Source organism: Rhamphochromis longiceps, linkage group LG13 (genome assembly GCF_057381845.1).
Source record: "Rhamphochromis longiceps isolate RC_006_pf linkage group LG13, R_longiceps_female_GT1.1, whole genome shotgun sequence".
Lineage (NCBI taxonomy): Eukaryota > Metazoa > Chordata > Actinopteri > Cichliformes > Cichlidae > Rhamphochromis > Rhamphochromis longiceps.
Window position 1 is genome coordinate 9,435,555 of NC_140569.1, and position 15,345 is coordinate 9,450,899.

The 15,345-nt window shown below is 37.8% G+C and overlaps 3 protein-coding genes across 9 annotated transcripts in view; 1 reads left to right on the top strand and 2 right to left on the bottom strand.

Moving 5' to 3' along the window:
- The window catches only part of slc8a1b (solute carrier family 8 member 1b), a 149,049-nt gene that overhangs the window by 68,347 nt on the left and 65,357 nt on the right, over positions 1 to 15,345 (bottom strand). The gene's annotated exons all lie outside the window — the stretch shown is intronic.
- LOC146655354 (uncharacterized) lies at positions 8,737 to 14,574 on the bottom strand. Its single transcript, XM_085427465.1, has 3 exons — positions 14,141 to 14,574; positions 12,219 to 12,320; positions 8,737 to 11,120 (listed from the first exon to the last, which is right to left on the bottom strand). The coding sequence occupies exons 1-3, from the start codon at positions 14,468 to 14,470 to the stop codon at positions 8,994 to 8,996; spliced, it is 2,559 nt and encodes an 852-aa protein (XP_085283591.1). The 5' UTR covers positions 14,471 to 14,574; the 3' UTR covers positions 8,737 to 8,993.
- The window catches only part of LOC146655355 (uncharacterized), a 330,938-nt gene continuing 330,521 nt past the window's right edge, over positions 14,929 to 15,345 (top strand). For all 4 annotated transcript variants that reach the window (XM_085427469.1, XM_085427470.1, XM_085427467.1 and 1 more), the window contains exon 1: positions 14,929 to 15,036. In XM_085427469.1, coding sequence (XP_085283595.1) covers positions 14,997 to 15,036 — 40 coding nt within the window. In that variant the 5' untranslated portion in view covers positions 14,929 to 14,996. The remainder of the gene's footprint in view (positions 15,037 to 15,345) is intronic.

Genomic DNA, 15,345 nt, shown 5'->3' on the forward strand with positions numbered 1-15,345 from the left:
CATTTTTGGGTCCTATCCTGCCTGCTTCACACAGCACATATGACACTGGGGGGGAAAAAAAGAGCCAGGACACAGAGAAGCAGTCTGCTTTCATATAGTGTGTAGGTTGAAATGAACAGGTGGATTCCCAGCAGGGAGAAAGAGCAGCATCCATCTCCATTCTCAGACCAGTTAGACACTGCGAGGGGTTTCGAAATTAACAATGTAACGACGCTACTAATTGGCTGGAAAATTACATTTGGAAAAAACTGTCCACCCTGCAGTGCACTGTGGTCAGTAGGTGCACAGTCATAAAGCCAGCCTTTATGAACATGAGCATATAGATGAAGCTGTTTATAGTATGGGTAACCTTTGCGCCTGTGAAATTACAGATACATTCAGGCACATCCACAACCACGTATTCAGGTGATGCTTTTATATACTTAAAGATTTAAACAGAAACCAGCAAAAACCGACTGTTGCAACTTGTTCTAATGGACTGGAGTCATTGTATACAGTGAAAACTTACACTAACATGAATGTGCATACACATAGTATTGACATTCTGTTCATCCAGCAAGGCATCAATGTCAGCACACCTCTTAGAATAGAACTGCTGAGGTTTCAGAGAAGAAATCTGAGATGTTTTGGAGCGGAGTCATGAACCTGTGTTAATAAATGTACACAGATGAAACAGGAGGCAAGAAGACATGCATAAAGGAATTGTGTTATTGATTGACAGATAAATATTATGGAATAAGGTGGACCGACAGTAGAACATTCAAGAAACGCTTCATTCTTTGCACAAGACTTTATATTATTGGGACTGCCACACCCTGTACCACAGCTGTTCCCCCAGTGTGGCAGATGGTGGATTGCTTAGATATTAATTTGCAACATTCAATGAAAGCATCTATATGAACCTCCATTCATTCACTTCCGCTTATCCTTTCCAGGGTCGCGGAGGGGTGCTGGAGCCTATCCCAGCTGTCATAGGGCGAGAGGCGGGGTACACCCTGGACAGGTCGCCAGTCTGTCGCAGGGCTAACACACAGAGACACAGACAACCATTCGCACTCACATTCACGCACAGATTCACACCTATGGGCAATTTAGATTGATCAATTAACCTGTCCCCACTAACTATTGTGATTCTTTTCATAAAATCTAAATTTTTCTATGATTTTATATATTCTTCCCTTTATTGTCTTTTTAAATTAAAACTTAAAGCTTAAAGGTCTGTGTTTTCTTGCACTGCATTCTTGTCCTCAAACCAGAATGGCCAAATGTGAATGTATATTTATACTTATACTGAGGCAGCAGAACACAATTCTACCTTAAATATGGCTATCCATCAAGAGAATTTAAAGTGCTGTATGAACTCAAGGACTGCACATTAGTGGCCACCTCAGACCAGCTCCCGTCTAAAACACTGTATTCTCTGTTGACAATTGATTGCAGATTATGTGACCCTGGTTGCTGAGGCTTTATTGGTGAAGGATCAATGACCTCCTAGCTGGACTTAGTGGATCATACAAGACCTTTGGGATTTACACACAAACACACACATGCACATCCACACACAAGGCTTTGTGTTTCTAAGTGCCTATTAGATTTCTCCAGGCTCTCAAAGTGACTGTCATTCAGAGCCATGATGGCTGCCTGCCTCTCCGTAGGGACCTGCGCAATTACAGGCTATTACAGGTTGGCACATAGATACACGCTGCTGCAAGTAAATTTGGGAAAGTAGGGGACAATTTCGAAAATTAGATTTGCAAATGAGGAACTGCCTTTTGTTTAGATTTCTTCAGGCAGTATGCTACTGATATTATTTGTTCAATTTCCTCTGAGCAGATTCAATCATCATCTTAGAAAGGCTATACCCTTAAGATTCCATGAGTCTTCTAAAACAACAAGGGCTGTTCTTTGTATTAAAATTACTTTCATGTAAAGTGTAAAAAAATGACCCCCCCAGTAGATGAAAATGCAAATATTGTTTCAAATATACATTAATATCTCTTAAGGCTTAATACAGTTCAGTTTCAAACCTGTGAGGTTTTAATGGTGAGTTCTAAATAAAGTAGAGGAGTTACACAAACAGTGAGGTCTAAATTTTTTTACCATGAACCCAGCTGGGTGTGACCTTTGATAAACAGAAGCCAGTATTTACACCACTGCAAGACTGATAGCCTCTGCTTTCTCTGACATTTACAGAGTTGGGCTTGAGGTTGCCTCAGGCAAGGGAGATGTAAAGATAGATCAAAAGAAAAATGAGTTTTTTCTTTAAAGAAAATCTTATTTTTTCTCTTTTAAATCCTGATTTAACACAGTAAGACATAGTAAGCCTGCATTATGTATATTACCTGCCATTGATGTAATCTGTTAATATGTGTATTAAGTAATCACAGTGCTGGAATCATGAAAACCAAACAGGATGAACAACCTATTACAATCAGTCAGCCTTCATCAGCTCAGGTATGCCACATTCACTTCAAGATAGGAAGTCTAGTTTTAAAATAACCTATAACTGAAGCACAAAGCAAAGACAAACTTCTGATAAACTGACATCCTGTCAAATGTTGCACCTATTTTGTTTTAACAGTTATCACTCAGGCTTGGAAAATAGTCTTAGATACTATACTTAGATACTGAAGCAAAAAATCATCCAGAACAAATTTGTAGCTAAATGTGTGTTTTTGAATAACAGTGATGCTGTAATCAGCTGAGCCTGGTGGACGATGCCACTGTTCACTGTCGATACCTGGGCAGAAAATCGCTTCATCATGTTTGCTTCCAAAAGAAAAAGAGAAGATTTAGTTTCTCCAAACATTTTATAAAAAAAATGAAGAGAAGGTACGAAAAGGGTCTTTACTTAACAATATAAAGCACCTTGAGTTGACTGTTGTTATGATTCATAATAATAAAATATAATTAAATTGAATAAAATATGTATTTACCTCCTCAGAGCAGTAACTGGTGTTCATATAATGGCATGTACTATACTTTTATCTTTTTTGGGGGGCCTGCAAAAAAATAAAAAAATAAAAAATGAAATAAAAAGTATATTTCCAGCAGACTACTGAAAATCTATATTTTAAGGCGTAAGAATGTGCTGTTGAAAGTCCAAGGCTTAAAAGTCTTAAGGAGTCTGGTTTCAGGGGACAGATGGTCAAGGCAACGCAAAGTCTGTGATCTGATCCGACATATGAGATGAGGTGAGAGAAAGACAGAAAAAAAGCAGATAGTTTACTAAGCATAATACGAACAGGGGGCCAAGAAAAAGAATTAATTTCAGACATACAAAGAGAGAAAAAACACAGATCAAGTGTCTGTTGAGATTTAGAGGTCAAAAACGTCTCATGTATAATTTTTAAAAATCAAGTCACAGCTTTTATTTAGATATTAGCTGGACCTAATGGGTATTAGAGTTTTAAAACCCAATGTTTGGGCTATTTTTCTTATCCCAAGGTTTTACCATTGCAGCTTGCTTTAGTGTAAAAGCATATAAACAAACTGCTCCAAATAAATCAAAATTTTTTCCCCTTAATTTGCCAGTTGGACAGCAGCATAGCAGTTATTAGTGCTCCATATTACTAGGACCTGTTGGAGGATGCTTCACACAGAAGCTGCTGGGTGTAATCGCCATTAAAACTCCCCCACAACCACAGAAAATGCCACCAAGAGTCATGTATCAAGAATACAATAACAAAATTATTAAACAATACTTCTGGCTGTTTCTGGCCAGTGGAGATGATTTAGCTCTCAAATTTAGGGCTCCGCTGTGGGTTTTTCAACTATATTAGCGTGCTTGTTGGGGTTTATTGTTTTCTGATATCAGCTATCCTTGAAAATATTAAACCATCATATCTGCCTAGTGTTGTTGTGATTATGCCAGCAGGGGCTCTGCCAGTGAGTGCCTTTACAGTAAATATTTGTACAGTCCTGTGTTCATGCCTGATTCTATACACATTAGAATCCTGCTGCATCAGTTTTTGTTTTTTAGTTTCTTTTAATATCATTCAGCATTTTTTGGTTGCAAGAATCCGAAAGTGTTAACCCCAATCTGTCGCAGCAGATCCAGCACAGGTTTTCCATGGAGAGCAGCTTCTGAGGCAACATCAGTAAAGCATGCTGCTGCTGCAGAGCTTCAACAAGCTTACTTTAGTACACAAGCTGTTTGATTTCTTTATCAGTGTGTGACACAAATCTTCATCATGCTGAAAAGTTGGTGCACAGTTTTCTATCTATATACATTTAATGTGTCAGCATGTTTACTGTGTGAGAAATTGTTTTTTTTATATTTAGTAACAAAAACTGTGATGGCTGCTGTTAGGATACATCTGACAAATGTGACAGTGCACATGTTATTGGACGTATTAGAATTAATTATTTGCACTGACAGGCAAATAGCAGCCTTTTTAAAGTGATTTCATAAACAGAAAAGGAGGCAAGTCTGCTACGTGTTACTACAGTGTAACTCAAACCAAAAGGGTAGGTCATCAGTGAGAAGAGTACCACTGGAAAAATTACCACTGAGAAATACCTCTGTTTATATATGTGTGTTTGTGTGTAAATGTGTCATTACACATTTTCCATCTGTAAATGACTGTGTGTGTCTGTGCATGTGTCCTTTTACACTTTTTGTTTGCAAAGTCATAAAAAGGTTAAAAATAGCTCTCTGCATGTGTGCCTGTGTGTGAAGGAACACAGTAGGCTACAGTGCCACAGTAACAGTCAACATCTGTCATGTTAAAGCTAAACATGGAAAGTTTTCACCCCCTCTGTGCTCTCTGTGTGTGTGTCATATGGAAGCGTTTAACATGCTATGATTACACACACACACACACACACACACACACACACACACACACACACACGAATAGAAAGAAAGAAAGTAAGAGAGAAAAATACGTTTTGCACATAGCTTATTTTTATGTAATTTAGTAAGGGATTCCCCATTTGACCTTTTCTCCCTCTCACTCTCTCTCTCTCTCTCACACACACACACACACACACACACACACACACACACACACACACACACACTCCCCCCTTTATCTCTTCCTGCCATTATATGTTTTCTCATTTATTTCAATGTATAACAGGAACGGAAGCAGAAAACAAGTCATCAGATTCCATTTAACGTTTGAAAAAAAAGGCAAGAGCTATATATCTGTCATTGATCTACCCATGCAAACCCTGCCTGTTCTATTATTCATCTAGTTGGGGAGAAGAAAATGAAGAGAAAAGAAAAGGAGCATGATGGTGACAGAGAGAAAAGAAGAAAAAGAGCAGTGTTTTATACTTGAAGTGTGTGTGTGTGCATGTGAGCAAGTATGTATGTGCAAACAGTATGGCATTCACTGTAAATAAAAATGTAATACAATATGAGAGCACACACACACACACACACACACACACACACACACACACACACACACACACACACACACACACACACACACAAAGACCTCTTTTTGTAGCTGATATGTGAGAGCAGGCTGTAATGTGAAAACTGGAGGTTAAAACCTGAGCCTCTCCATCCCAATCTACATGTACACAGACACACAAACGCGCACACAAATAATAATATACTCCTAATATGAACTGCTTTTATTAAATTATTGAATGGTTGTATCACTCATCTTACTTTAAAGGCAATTGTATGAACAGAGAGAGAAGGAATGCGCAGTGCTGCAGTGAAGTGGTGCAGCAGCCTCAGCATGTGTGATAAGAAATTGGGTAAGTGTGTATGTACATGAAACTGCATCTGCTCATAGGCATACATTACTGCATGCCTGTGAGTGAGGTGATATAATATTAATGTTCCCTGACGTAGTGTTGCACCAGTTTCACATCAAAGCAAAGAAGAGTGGAGAAACAGCCAGATACAAGCTTCTTAAACAGCACAACAAAACACTGCAGGGATGGGCTGCATGTGTCTCAGTGCGCACGTGTGTGCTATTTACGGCTTTAATGGCTTACTTGTCACTGTGGTTATTAACCCAAGGAGGCTATACCATGGGGGTACAGGAGGTTTCTCCTTGCCAGTTATTGAGAGCCAACAAAGGACCAGTATGTATAAAACCGAATAATTTAAAAAATATTAAAAACATTACTAGAAATTTGACATCAGTGCTATCCTGACTGGAAAAACTGGAAGCTGTGGCCAGTGACAAAAAGTTCCAGCAAAGATGATCCTTTCTCTATCTTTTTCTTGCTCTCACTGTCGTTATGTTTGGATTAACACTTGACTGCTTGAAAGCTTTTATTGTAACAAATGTGGTGTTGCCCACTCCAATGATATCATTTCACTTCACCTGTGTCCTGCCAGCTCTACGTGTGATGTGTGTGAGTGAGGAGCATTAAAAGGAGGTGCACACGGACTGAGAGGAGGAGAGGATAACAGCATGGAGGATAGCAGTATGGAGTCTCACACTGCGCTGAAATGAGACCAGCGCAAAGAGATTATGTGAATAACACAAACACATTTTCTTTTCATATTTAACATTTCGGTTCTGTTTTTTACATTTTTACGACTAAATGGCAATTTAGTAATTGACATTATCCGATGCATTTGTTTGTCACATTGTTTTCTTTTACAAGGTTAGTAAAGAAATGTGTCCCAGTCTTTTCCTTAAAGTGAGCATTACAGTTTGTTCATTTAACTCTGGTTAAACTAAAACTAAAACTTAACTAAACTAAAGCTTAAAAACTGGATCAGTGAAGCTGGGTTTCAGTTATAAACTAACATTTCTTTCCTCTGTCGTGGACGCGCGACATTGACCTTACCCCACAGTTAAGCCAAACTGAACTCCTCCCTGGGTAAATGTGTGCAATGTGGTGTGAGCAGAGGACACTTTCTTTCCGTCTTTCTTGGGGGTGGGGTCTCATATCTTTATTTTCTTATACTAATCTTTTATTGACCAAAACACGTAAAATTGTGCTCCAAAAGAGCAAATAATCACAAACCACCACACAATACTGTCATTGCACCAGTCAAATGATAATTTCCAAATAGCAAACTAATATTGGCAGTAAATTCAACTTGTAGCTTGTTATTGCACCACTGAAGGACTCTCAAGTCAAAAACAATGATAGGCTAGAATTGGGGGCTAAGCAGTGAATAAAAACTCTGGTTTCTGCACTTTGGTTCATTCATTCCATGAATACCTTCTAACATCTGATTCTTTTCATTTCTATTCTGACAAGTACTTTTAGTTCCTCAGTTCCACAGAGCCAGGGAAGCTAAGAATTTTATGGAAGGCAATATCTGTTTGCATTTGATTGTTCAGGTGTGGATAATTCTTGGTCTCAAAAGAAAATGAAATACTGAGTAGTTATGAGCAGACACTGACTGTAGGTATTGACAGCCTTTGGTTTTTATGGGTCTTAATAAACCAAACTGTAAAACCCCCACTTCAGGTCCTTCAGCATTTGTGAGGGTGAGTGTGGGCGTTTCTCTCAAAAGCCATGAACCAAGTGTGACACGCTCCGTGTGCCCTCAGAGTGTGTCAGTACACTTTCCACAGTCAGTCAGCCATTTTCACAATCACAGTTTGCTCCATTTACTGTGGCTCTGCGTTTCAGTATTTGCATGTTCACGTTTAAGTAGGTGTGCTATGTGTGTAGTCTAGAGTTGCAGGTTGCTCTGAAGTGTGAGCCTGAAGTCATGGAAAATATGCAGCAAGTTTACCCTGGTTCTCTAAACAATGAGAAAGTGACAGAAAGAGAGTGAGACATACACAGGGACTAGGTGCGTGTGGGAGAGGGAGCAGGAGTGAGAAAAAAGATTGTGTGAAGTATAGCAAAGGAAAAAAACTGTGAGTCAGAGGAAGAGAAGGAGAAAGGAGAGTGATTAAGAGGAAAACATCTTTTTTGGGGGGCTCTGTCTGCCCTTCCTTGGCTGGAAAATCATATTTCCATGTGTGTGTGTGTGTGTGTGTGTGTGTGAGGGGCCTGTGTTAGTCAGCAGAACACAATGAAAGGCTGGCCAGTCATGTTTTAACATTCCCACATGTGAAACAGCCCGTGTAAGACTGTACAGCAAACAGCTTGGTGGTACACTGATGCAAAGGTCCTTTTTTAATGCTTAATATAAGTTAGTTTGTTCAATCACACAATTTTAGGTCTTGCTGAAACACAAATCAACATCATAATGTGCACGTAAGACATCAGTTATATTTTGGAACATTTACCACAAACTTTTGAATGGGATAAAAAAAAGGCAGCATCAAATGTTTCCCCCAGTGAGACTGGAAACTGTGATTTGTGCATCAAAGTAGATAAATGAAGGTTTTACAACAATTTGGAAAGCATGCAAGAGAGATCTGAATTATACCCTTTTTGTCCTGAATAAAAGAAAATGATCAAGAGACAGCAGGTCGGTGCTTTGAGAGGCAGAGAAAAACGCTATCAACTCTAAAATTGCATGTGCAAATACACTACACTGCAAAAACTCAAAATCTTACCAAGTATATTTGTCTTATTTCAAGTCAAAATATCTAATCACACTTAAAATAAGCCATAATCAGCTAAAGAGTAACGTTTCAGTGAGATATAGGAACTTGTTTTTAGACAGTGCATCTTGGATATCTTGTTAAGTGAAAAACTCTAGAAAACATATTGTTTTGAGTCATATCTCACACGAAACAAGCTTTTTTGGAATTTCATAAACGTTTTAAGCTGCTGTGTTATTTGTAAAAGATGTATCATCTTGTTTCAAGAAATAGACCTAACTTGAATCAGGACATCAAATCTACTTTATTGAGAACTGCAGGTTAATATCATGCCCAACATTGCATTATTATGAGTCTTAGTATCTTAAGCACAGTGTATTTATTTTTCTTACATACCAGTCAAACCATATCAATGTGACATTGAAAAAGAGGCAAAACACTGAAATTGTTTCCCTCACTGAACAGATTGCGCCAAAAGTAAAATAAAAAGTAAATAGAACAATTTTTTTGCCAGTCTTTAAAAACCTTATTTCAGCCCACATATTCACAAAAGACTCAAGAATAATGTTTGATGATGTCAGTTAGATCATACTTCACTGGAATGTACTTGCTGTTATTAAAGTTTACATAGTGGTATGCTGTATAATCAACAAGATTTCCAGCATCCACAAAAATATTTGCCTGAGCTAGACAGGGAACTTCTACCTCATAAGCTAAATATTGATCATTCCACCCAACTGTAGAGAGAGGCTGGCATTCAAAACAATACACAGATGCATTTACAATATAGATGTTTTTAACAAGTGCAAACTCTGGAGCATCATTTATGACATCAGAAATAACCAAAGATTTTTCACATGAATGTATATTTCCATGTAGCATAATCCACTGTACAGAAACTACATGTTCAACTTGCTCAATGAAGTCTTTAATCTTGCCTTCTACATAATGAACATTTTTCACCTCTTTGGCTGGACCCATGTCGACTTCACTTGAAAAAATGGGATGTTTCTCATGCACGTTCTGACTACATTCATAAAGTTGGTTGTGCTTCACAAGAGATTTACAAATATTCTTAAAACTACTTTTCAGAGCCCACTGCTTGAAGAAACAATGTTTTGACTCAAAACGCATACACATATGCCTCACTGTAGGACCAAGAGCCTTAATCTGAGAAGGAAGATGCAGTAAATAATGCTGTTTAGGTATAATATTTTCATCTGGAAACAGTTGTTTGAAATGTTTTAAATGCTGCTCTATTAAAAGCTTCAATCTGGAGAGAGTTGAGACAGCAATAATAGGTGAAAACAGAATTTTTATGATCTCTAACATGTTACGTAGCATTTGTGTGTAATGATTTTCTCCAATTTTGTCCATAAGAAATGGAAGGATCTTCAACAAAACCAGCATCTGCCCAGCTGACTGTTTCAATTTATTGTCATTTGATGACAGCGTACTGACAGATATGGGGCAAGGCTTATCCCTCACATCAACAGGAGAATAAGGGAAACACAAAATTGCACTATTGAATGAATCTAAGTTCATTTGCCCTGAAAGCACAAGATTCTTTAAAACACATTTGATTTCATATGGGGCAACGCCTTCAAGAATAACATGCATGATGTCTTGTGGGGTTTGATTGATTATATCAACGTGAGGAGATTCTGTTAACTTGCTTCTCCTGTTTATACCAAACGTTATTTTTAGTTTGTCTTTCAGAAAGTCCGTACTTGCCTTCTCAATGTCATTACATTGCCTGTTATGACTGGCCATGGTCCTTTTAACAAAAAAATCTTCATTAAATTTTTCCTGCATGTCTTCAAAGTGGCATTCGCAGTGCCTGCATTTACTGTAGGCAAAACCCACTCCTTCCTTAAATCCAGCCACTTCATGCTGAGCTAGAGTGTCTCCACACACAGATATGAGTGCCCCATGAATTGTCCTCTCACCACTTGCAGTGACAACTTGGACACCATCACACAGCTCAATTAAGTCACGGTTAATCCTCTCAAATATCTCATCTATACCACAACGGGAAAGATCTTTTGATTTTACCATGGCAAGCAGACGAATAGCAGGAAGTCTTGATCTGTACTTAGGGCTGATGTTACCTAAGGTGTAATAAATCAATAACAGCTTGTTCTTGTTTGCCCGAGATCCAAGAGGATTGCATAGTTCAATTTCATCTGTATATAAAATCAACTGTAATGCTGTAGGGACTTTAATAAACAGTGGGTGCCACTTAAAAATGTCTCCATCAATGAAATCATGAAGAAAGCCATCCTTGCATGGCTTTGGCCTCTCATCAATCATTGCAAGCATTCTTGGATGTGATAGCAGCTGCTCCAAACTTTTCACCAACGGTATGTAATGAAAACAATGGTCTTTAATGGCAAGAACTCTGGAGTCTCCACGCTTCGAATAACAGACTGTTTGTTTTGTGACAATAATCTCTGGTTCAACTGGTTTTAACAGTTCTTTGATGGTCTTGTCCTGCAAATGGGTGGAAGCAATGTAAGTGAAAGGGTCAACAAACTGGTCAAATACCCCCACTGCATCACTCTTTAGTTGATCCAGGTCCCCAGAATGTCTCTCAATCATGTCACTCATTTGTTGTTTTAGGTGCTCCAATAATACGGCCTGATATTGCTGGATTCCACTCACGATGTGGTTAACAGCTCTCTGTGGAAGAGGAAAAAACAAAGGAAAATCCTTAATTACAAAATTCATATGAGAACACAGTCAACATGCAAACTCACAGAGACACAATTTTTGAAAAATGAAACCTTCAGTTACATAAAGTTAGTGAGATGCAATGAGCAAAATAAGTTACCCCCACCACCCAAATTTTTTTTGTAAAGAATAATATTGCCTTATGCAACGTTAAAACCTTGTTTTCACTTAATTATAATGCATTTTGAGGAATCGGATCATAGGTGGAAATGCAAATTGAAAATTTGTGTTGTGTGTATTATGTTGTCTCTATTCTTAGCTCATGCTAAGGAAATATAGTGATAGGCAGATTTTGGATGCAACATACATGTCTATTTCCATATATAGTGGGGGAGTGAGATCTGAGTGGTCACCCATGAAGTACATGGAGACACATTCGAATGTCAGGTGTTTCACTCACATACCTATAGCTGTCCATTTATGATCAGATCATTCAAGATGCCAGGTCTGAACAGTGCCCAAGTTATAGCTTGAGCACTGTTAAGCATAAGTTAAGCATATTGCTTTTAGGTTCTCTAACAATGAAATACAATTCTGGTTGCCCATAGAAGCCAGGATAAATTTTAAAATCTTACTTCTTACATACAAATGTATCCATAAAACTGCTCCTTCATATTTGTGTGACCTACTCCATATCACCACTGTTTCCCGCCCTCTCAGATCATCATCTGCCATTCATCTTACTGTTCCGTCCTCACACCTCATTACTATGGGGAACAGAGCTTTTAGTCGCTCTGCTCCTCGGCTCTGGAACTCTCTTCCTCCTGCACTAAGAAATACTGACTCCCTCTCTACATTCAAGACACAGCTCAAAACACATCTGTTTAAACTGGCTTATTCGCTTTAATGCTGATTTTATTTGTTGTCACGCTCTGTTTTGTAATTTTAACTTATTTTTATGACTATTGTTCCTTTTATTAATTGTGTTTTTTGTAAGGTGTCCTTGGGTTTCTGAAAGGCGCCCTCAAATAAAATGTATTATTATTATTATTATTATTATTATTATTATTATTATTAATTCAATGGAAAATTAATGGCATAAATTACCTGTGTCAGTCGATGGGTTTCCTTGGCTTGAAGAAGAAATGCAGTTGCATGTTTATAAATGTCAAGATTCAGGTGACCCTCTCCATCTTCTTGAAATCCACTCTGAAACAGAATAACAAAAACATATCTATTAAAACAGAAATAAACAATTGCATTGATAGGTAGCAATCACCAAACAATATTGCATTCATTAGTTAGCTAGATTCATGCCCATAAGGTACAAGGTAGATGTATTTTTACTGACTGATGTCTTTAATTTGAGCTTTTAAAATGACAACTAAAATGACAAACAAAGCAGTACTTGATAATAGATTAATAAGACTAGCAAAGCACATGGAGAGTTCAGTACAGTATAGTTTAAATTCCTTGATCATGCCTGATCACCCCCAAAATTGAATTACTTGTTTATTGGCCCATTTGTGACATTTCCTGAAAATTTAAAATCTGTCCATAACTTTGAGTTATTTTGCTAACAGTCAGACAAATGCCACCAAAAACATAACCTCCTGAGTTACTAAGAAAAAAAGGTAAAGAAAAGAAAAACAAAAGATAGTTTTAGAAAAAAAAGTAACAGTTAATGTTGTCAGTAGTCTTACTGTTACTTCAGAAATGCAAATAGTTATTTATAACTGATTACTCATTTAAAAAATATACAAAATAACTTACTGATTGGTTTGTATGAAAGTAATTAGTTATGTCAGTTATTTACTGTCGGACAAGTTACTGACAATTTGAAATATGTTATATTTAGTAGTTTCACCTTTAAAAAAAATGACCAATACTGACAATAAAAGTAATATTGACTATAATGCTCCTATTAATGTGAAGATGAGTATTTTTTTGTGTGTTTAAATTTTTTTTTGACAGTAACTCTGAACAAATCATGTAATTTTGGTTTGCTTTGCCTAATAGTCATTCTCTTAGGCTACGTCCACACGTACCCGGGTATTTTTGAAAACGCAGATTTTTCTATGCGTTTGCACCTTTCGTCCACACGTAAACGGCGTTTTTGGTCACTGAAAACGGAGATTTTTAAAAACTCCGGCCAGGGTGGATATTTTCTAAAACTCCGTTTTTGCATTTACGTGTGGACAGAAAAATGGAGAAAACGCAGTGTCAAAGGTGTGCTCATTTTTTGACGTCACACTGTGCGCCACGTTATTATTTCGGTGAAATGAATTTCTACAATACTGTTACTGTTAATTCTACTCTCTGCACTGTTTAAATGCTTACATATACACACAGTTACTGTCCCTCCACACATACGACTCGGTTCTGCTTCTATGCCCCAGCTTTGTTTACTTTTTCCCACTGAGGCTTCTAGACTTCTGATTGGCCAACATTTCTGCACGGTTAGGAATATATCGCCACCTGTTGCTTTGGCATGTTCCTAGCAGTGTTTTCCTTCATTTCTGCCTTTACGTGTGGACGGGATTATTTTTTAAAACGAAAACGGAAAATCTCCATTTTCAAAAATACCCGTGTACGTGTGGACATGGCTTAAATTGACCTTGAACACATATGTAAACATGATAGCGACCTATTCAGTTAGCTGACTGACTTTTACCAGCTGATTTCAACACGTATTTCAACAATATATCAACTTTTTTTAAACTAATAGGACTTTCTGCAAAGTTTGGATGCATTCACCGGAGCGAACGAACGGATGACTGAAAAAAAAAAACAGTCTGACAAGACTGCAGCTTTGCGTTTCTGCCACAGCTCTCATTTACGTTTCAGGTGAGTTACTTAATTTAGCGAAACAACTAGTTCGACACTCATCACTGTTAAAATAAAAGTACAACATGAGTCTGTCAAAAACAACACATTTAATGGACGTACTTGGATCAGCCAAAGTAAATGCTAACATTATGTTACAGCTTCTGCAGCTCGTTTCTCTGGCTTTTGTTAAAATAACTTACCGTTAGTGCGGGGATGCTTGAGCCCTCGTCAGTTACTGAAGAACTGGCGTTAGTTTGGTTGATTGGGGCCGTCCTTTCACCTGCTCCAGGTAAACCGTGGCGGGTTGATCCATCCTCCTCATCCGCTTCCACTCCGAGAAGGTGACGCGCGTGTGTCCGCTTTACGTGATAGTAGAAAGAGTTATATACTCTGTACTCACTCGGACAGCCATCAATTCCACACACCACGCGAAAGTCAGGGCTGCGGCTGTGCATGGTATTAATGTGACTCAAAAGTTGTCTCAGACTCAATGCTACAAACACGTAGCATATAAAGCAACGCCAAGTCATGTTGGAAGCTAGTATGTTTCATTCGGTAGCGCGGGCTGCAGTTGTGCCGTAAAATAACTCGTTACCATGGTTAAACGCGCCTGCTAAATTGTCGTAAATGTGGGGGATAAAGTAAAAAAAATTTTTTATTAACCTATAATAATTAACGTTATTTTGCAATGCACAAAGACAGTTGTTTGGTTTAAAAACCAATCAATCATCCTTTTAGGATTTTTGGGCCAAAGAAATGTCAGGCAAATTGAAGACGAACTTCGTTTCTGGCTGTCGTGAATGATCTGGTGGACATCTTAAGTTCATGTAGACACGTGCCTGCCACTACTGTCCCAGAGTTCTTTGCATTCGCGTTTCATTGGAAGTAAGTTAAAATGTATTATACAGTGCTCATTTTTTGTACATATTACACTCCTTTCGAAAGTTCTAAATGTTTTGGTGTGTTTATATTGTGTAACGTTGCAGCCGAACAGTGACTGGACGAGGCAAGCTAACGCCAAAAAAAGCTAACTAGTGTGCTAAGTAGGCTAACAGCATGGAAGGACTGGATGAGGTCACAGTGTCGGTTTTAAAGGGTAATGTATGCAAATTTATTTTTAAACAGATTAAATGGACTTATGTTTTACATAGGTGTATGAACACGGAAGTGTGCAAATTACATTATTTTATAAATAATGTCGTTGATGATGTTTAAGTAATTTTTTTACCTTCCATTTCATGTGATCATTTCCTCATTTTAGGAACATTTGTAGTTATTTGTTTTACTTATGCAAGTGTATTTATTCATCCTTAGAGGTGGATAATTCTCAGTAACATTTACCAATTTACATTTAATTGATTAACTTTTGGGGAAAAAAGTACTTAAGAGTAGTTTTACTGCACTA

Bases quoted from the DNA above. Each gene is read 5' to 3' on its own strand.
- LOC146655354 (XM_085427465.1), bottom strand. From the start codon at position 14,470: ATGACTTGGCGTTGCTTTATATGCTACGTGTTTGTAGCATTGAGTCTG. The intron at 12,321-14,140 runs GTAAGTTATTTT...ATTCTGTTTCAG, and splicing joins CAAGCATCCCCGCACTAACG to AGTGGATTTCAAGAAGATGG. The intron at 11,121-12,218 runs GTAATTTATGCC...CCTCTTCCACAG, and splicing joins AAACCCATCGACTGACACAG to AGAGCTGTTAACCACATCGT.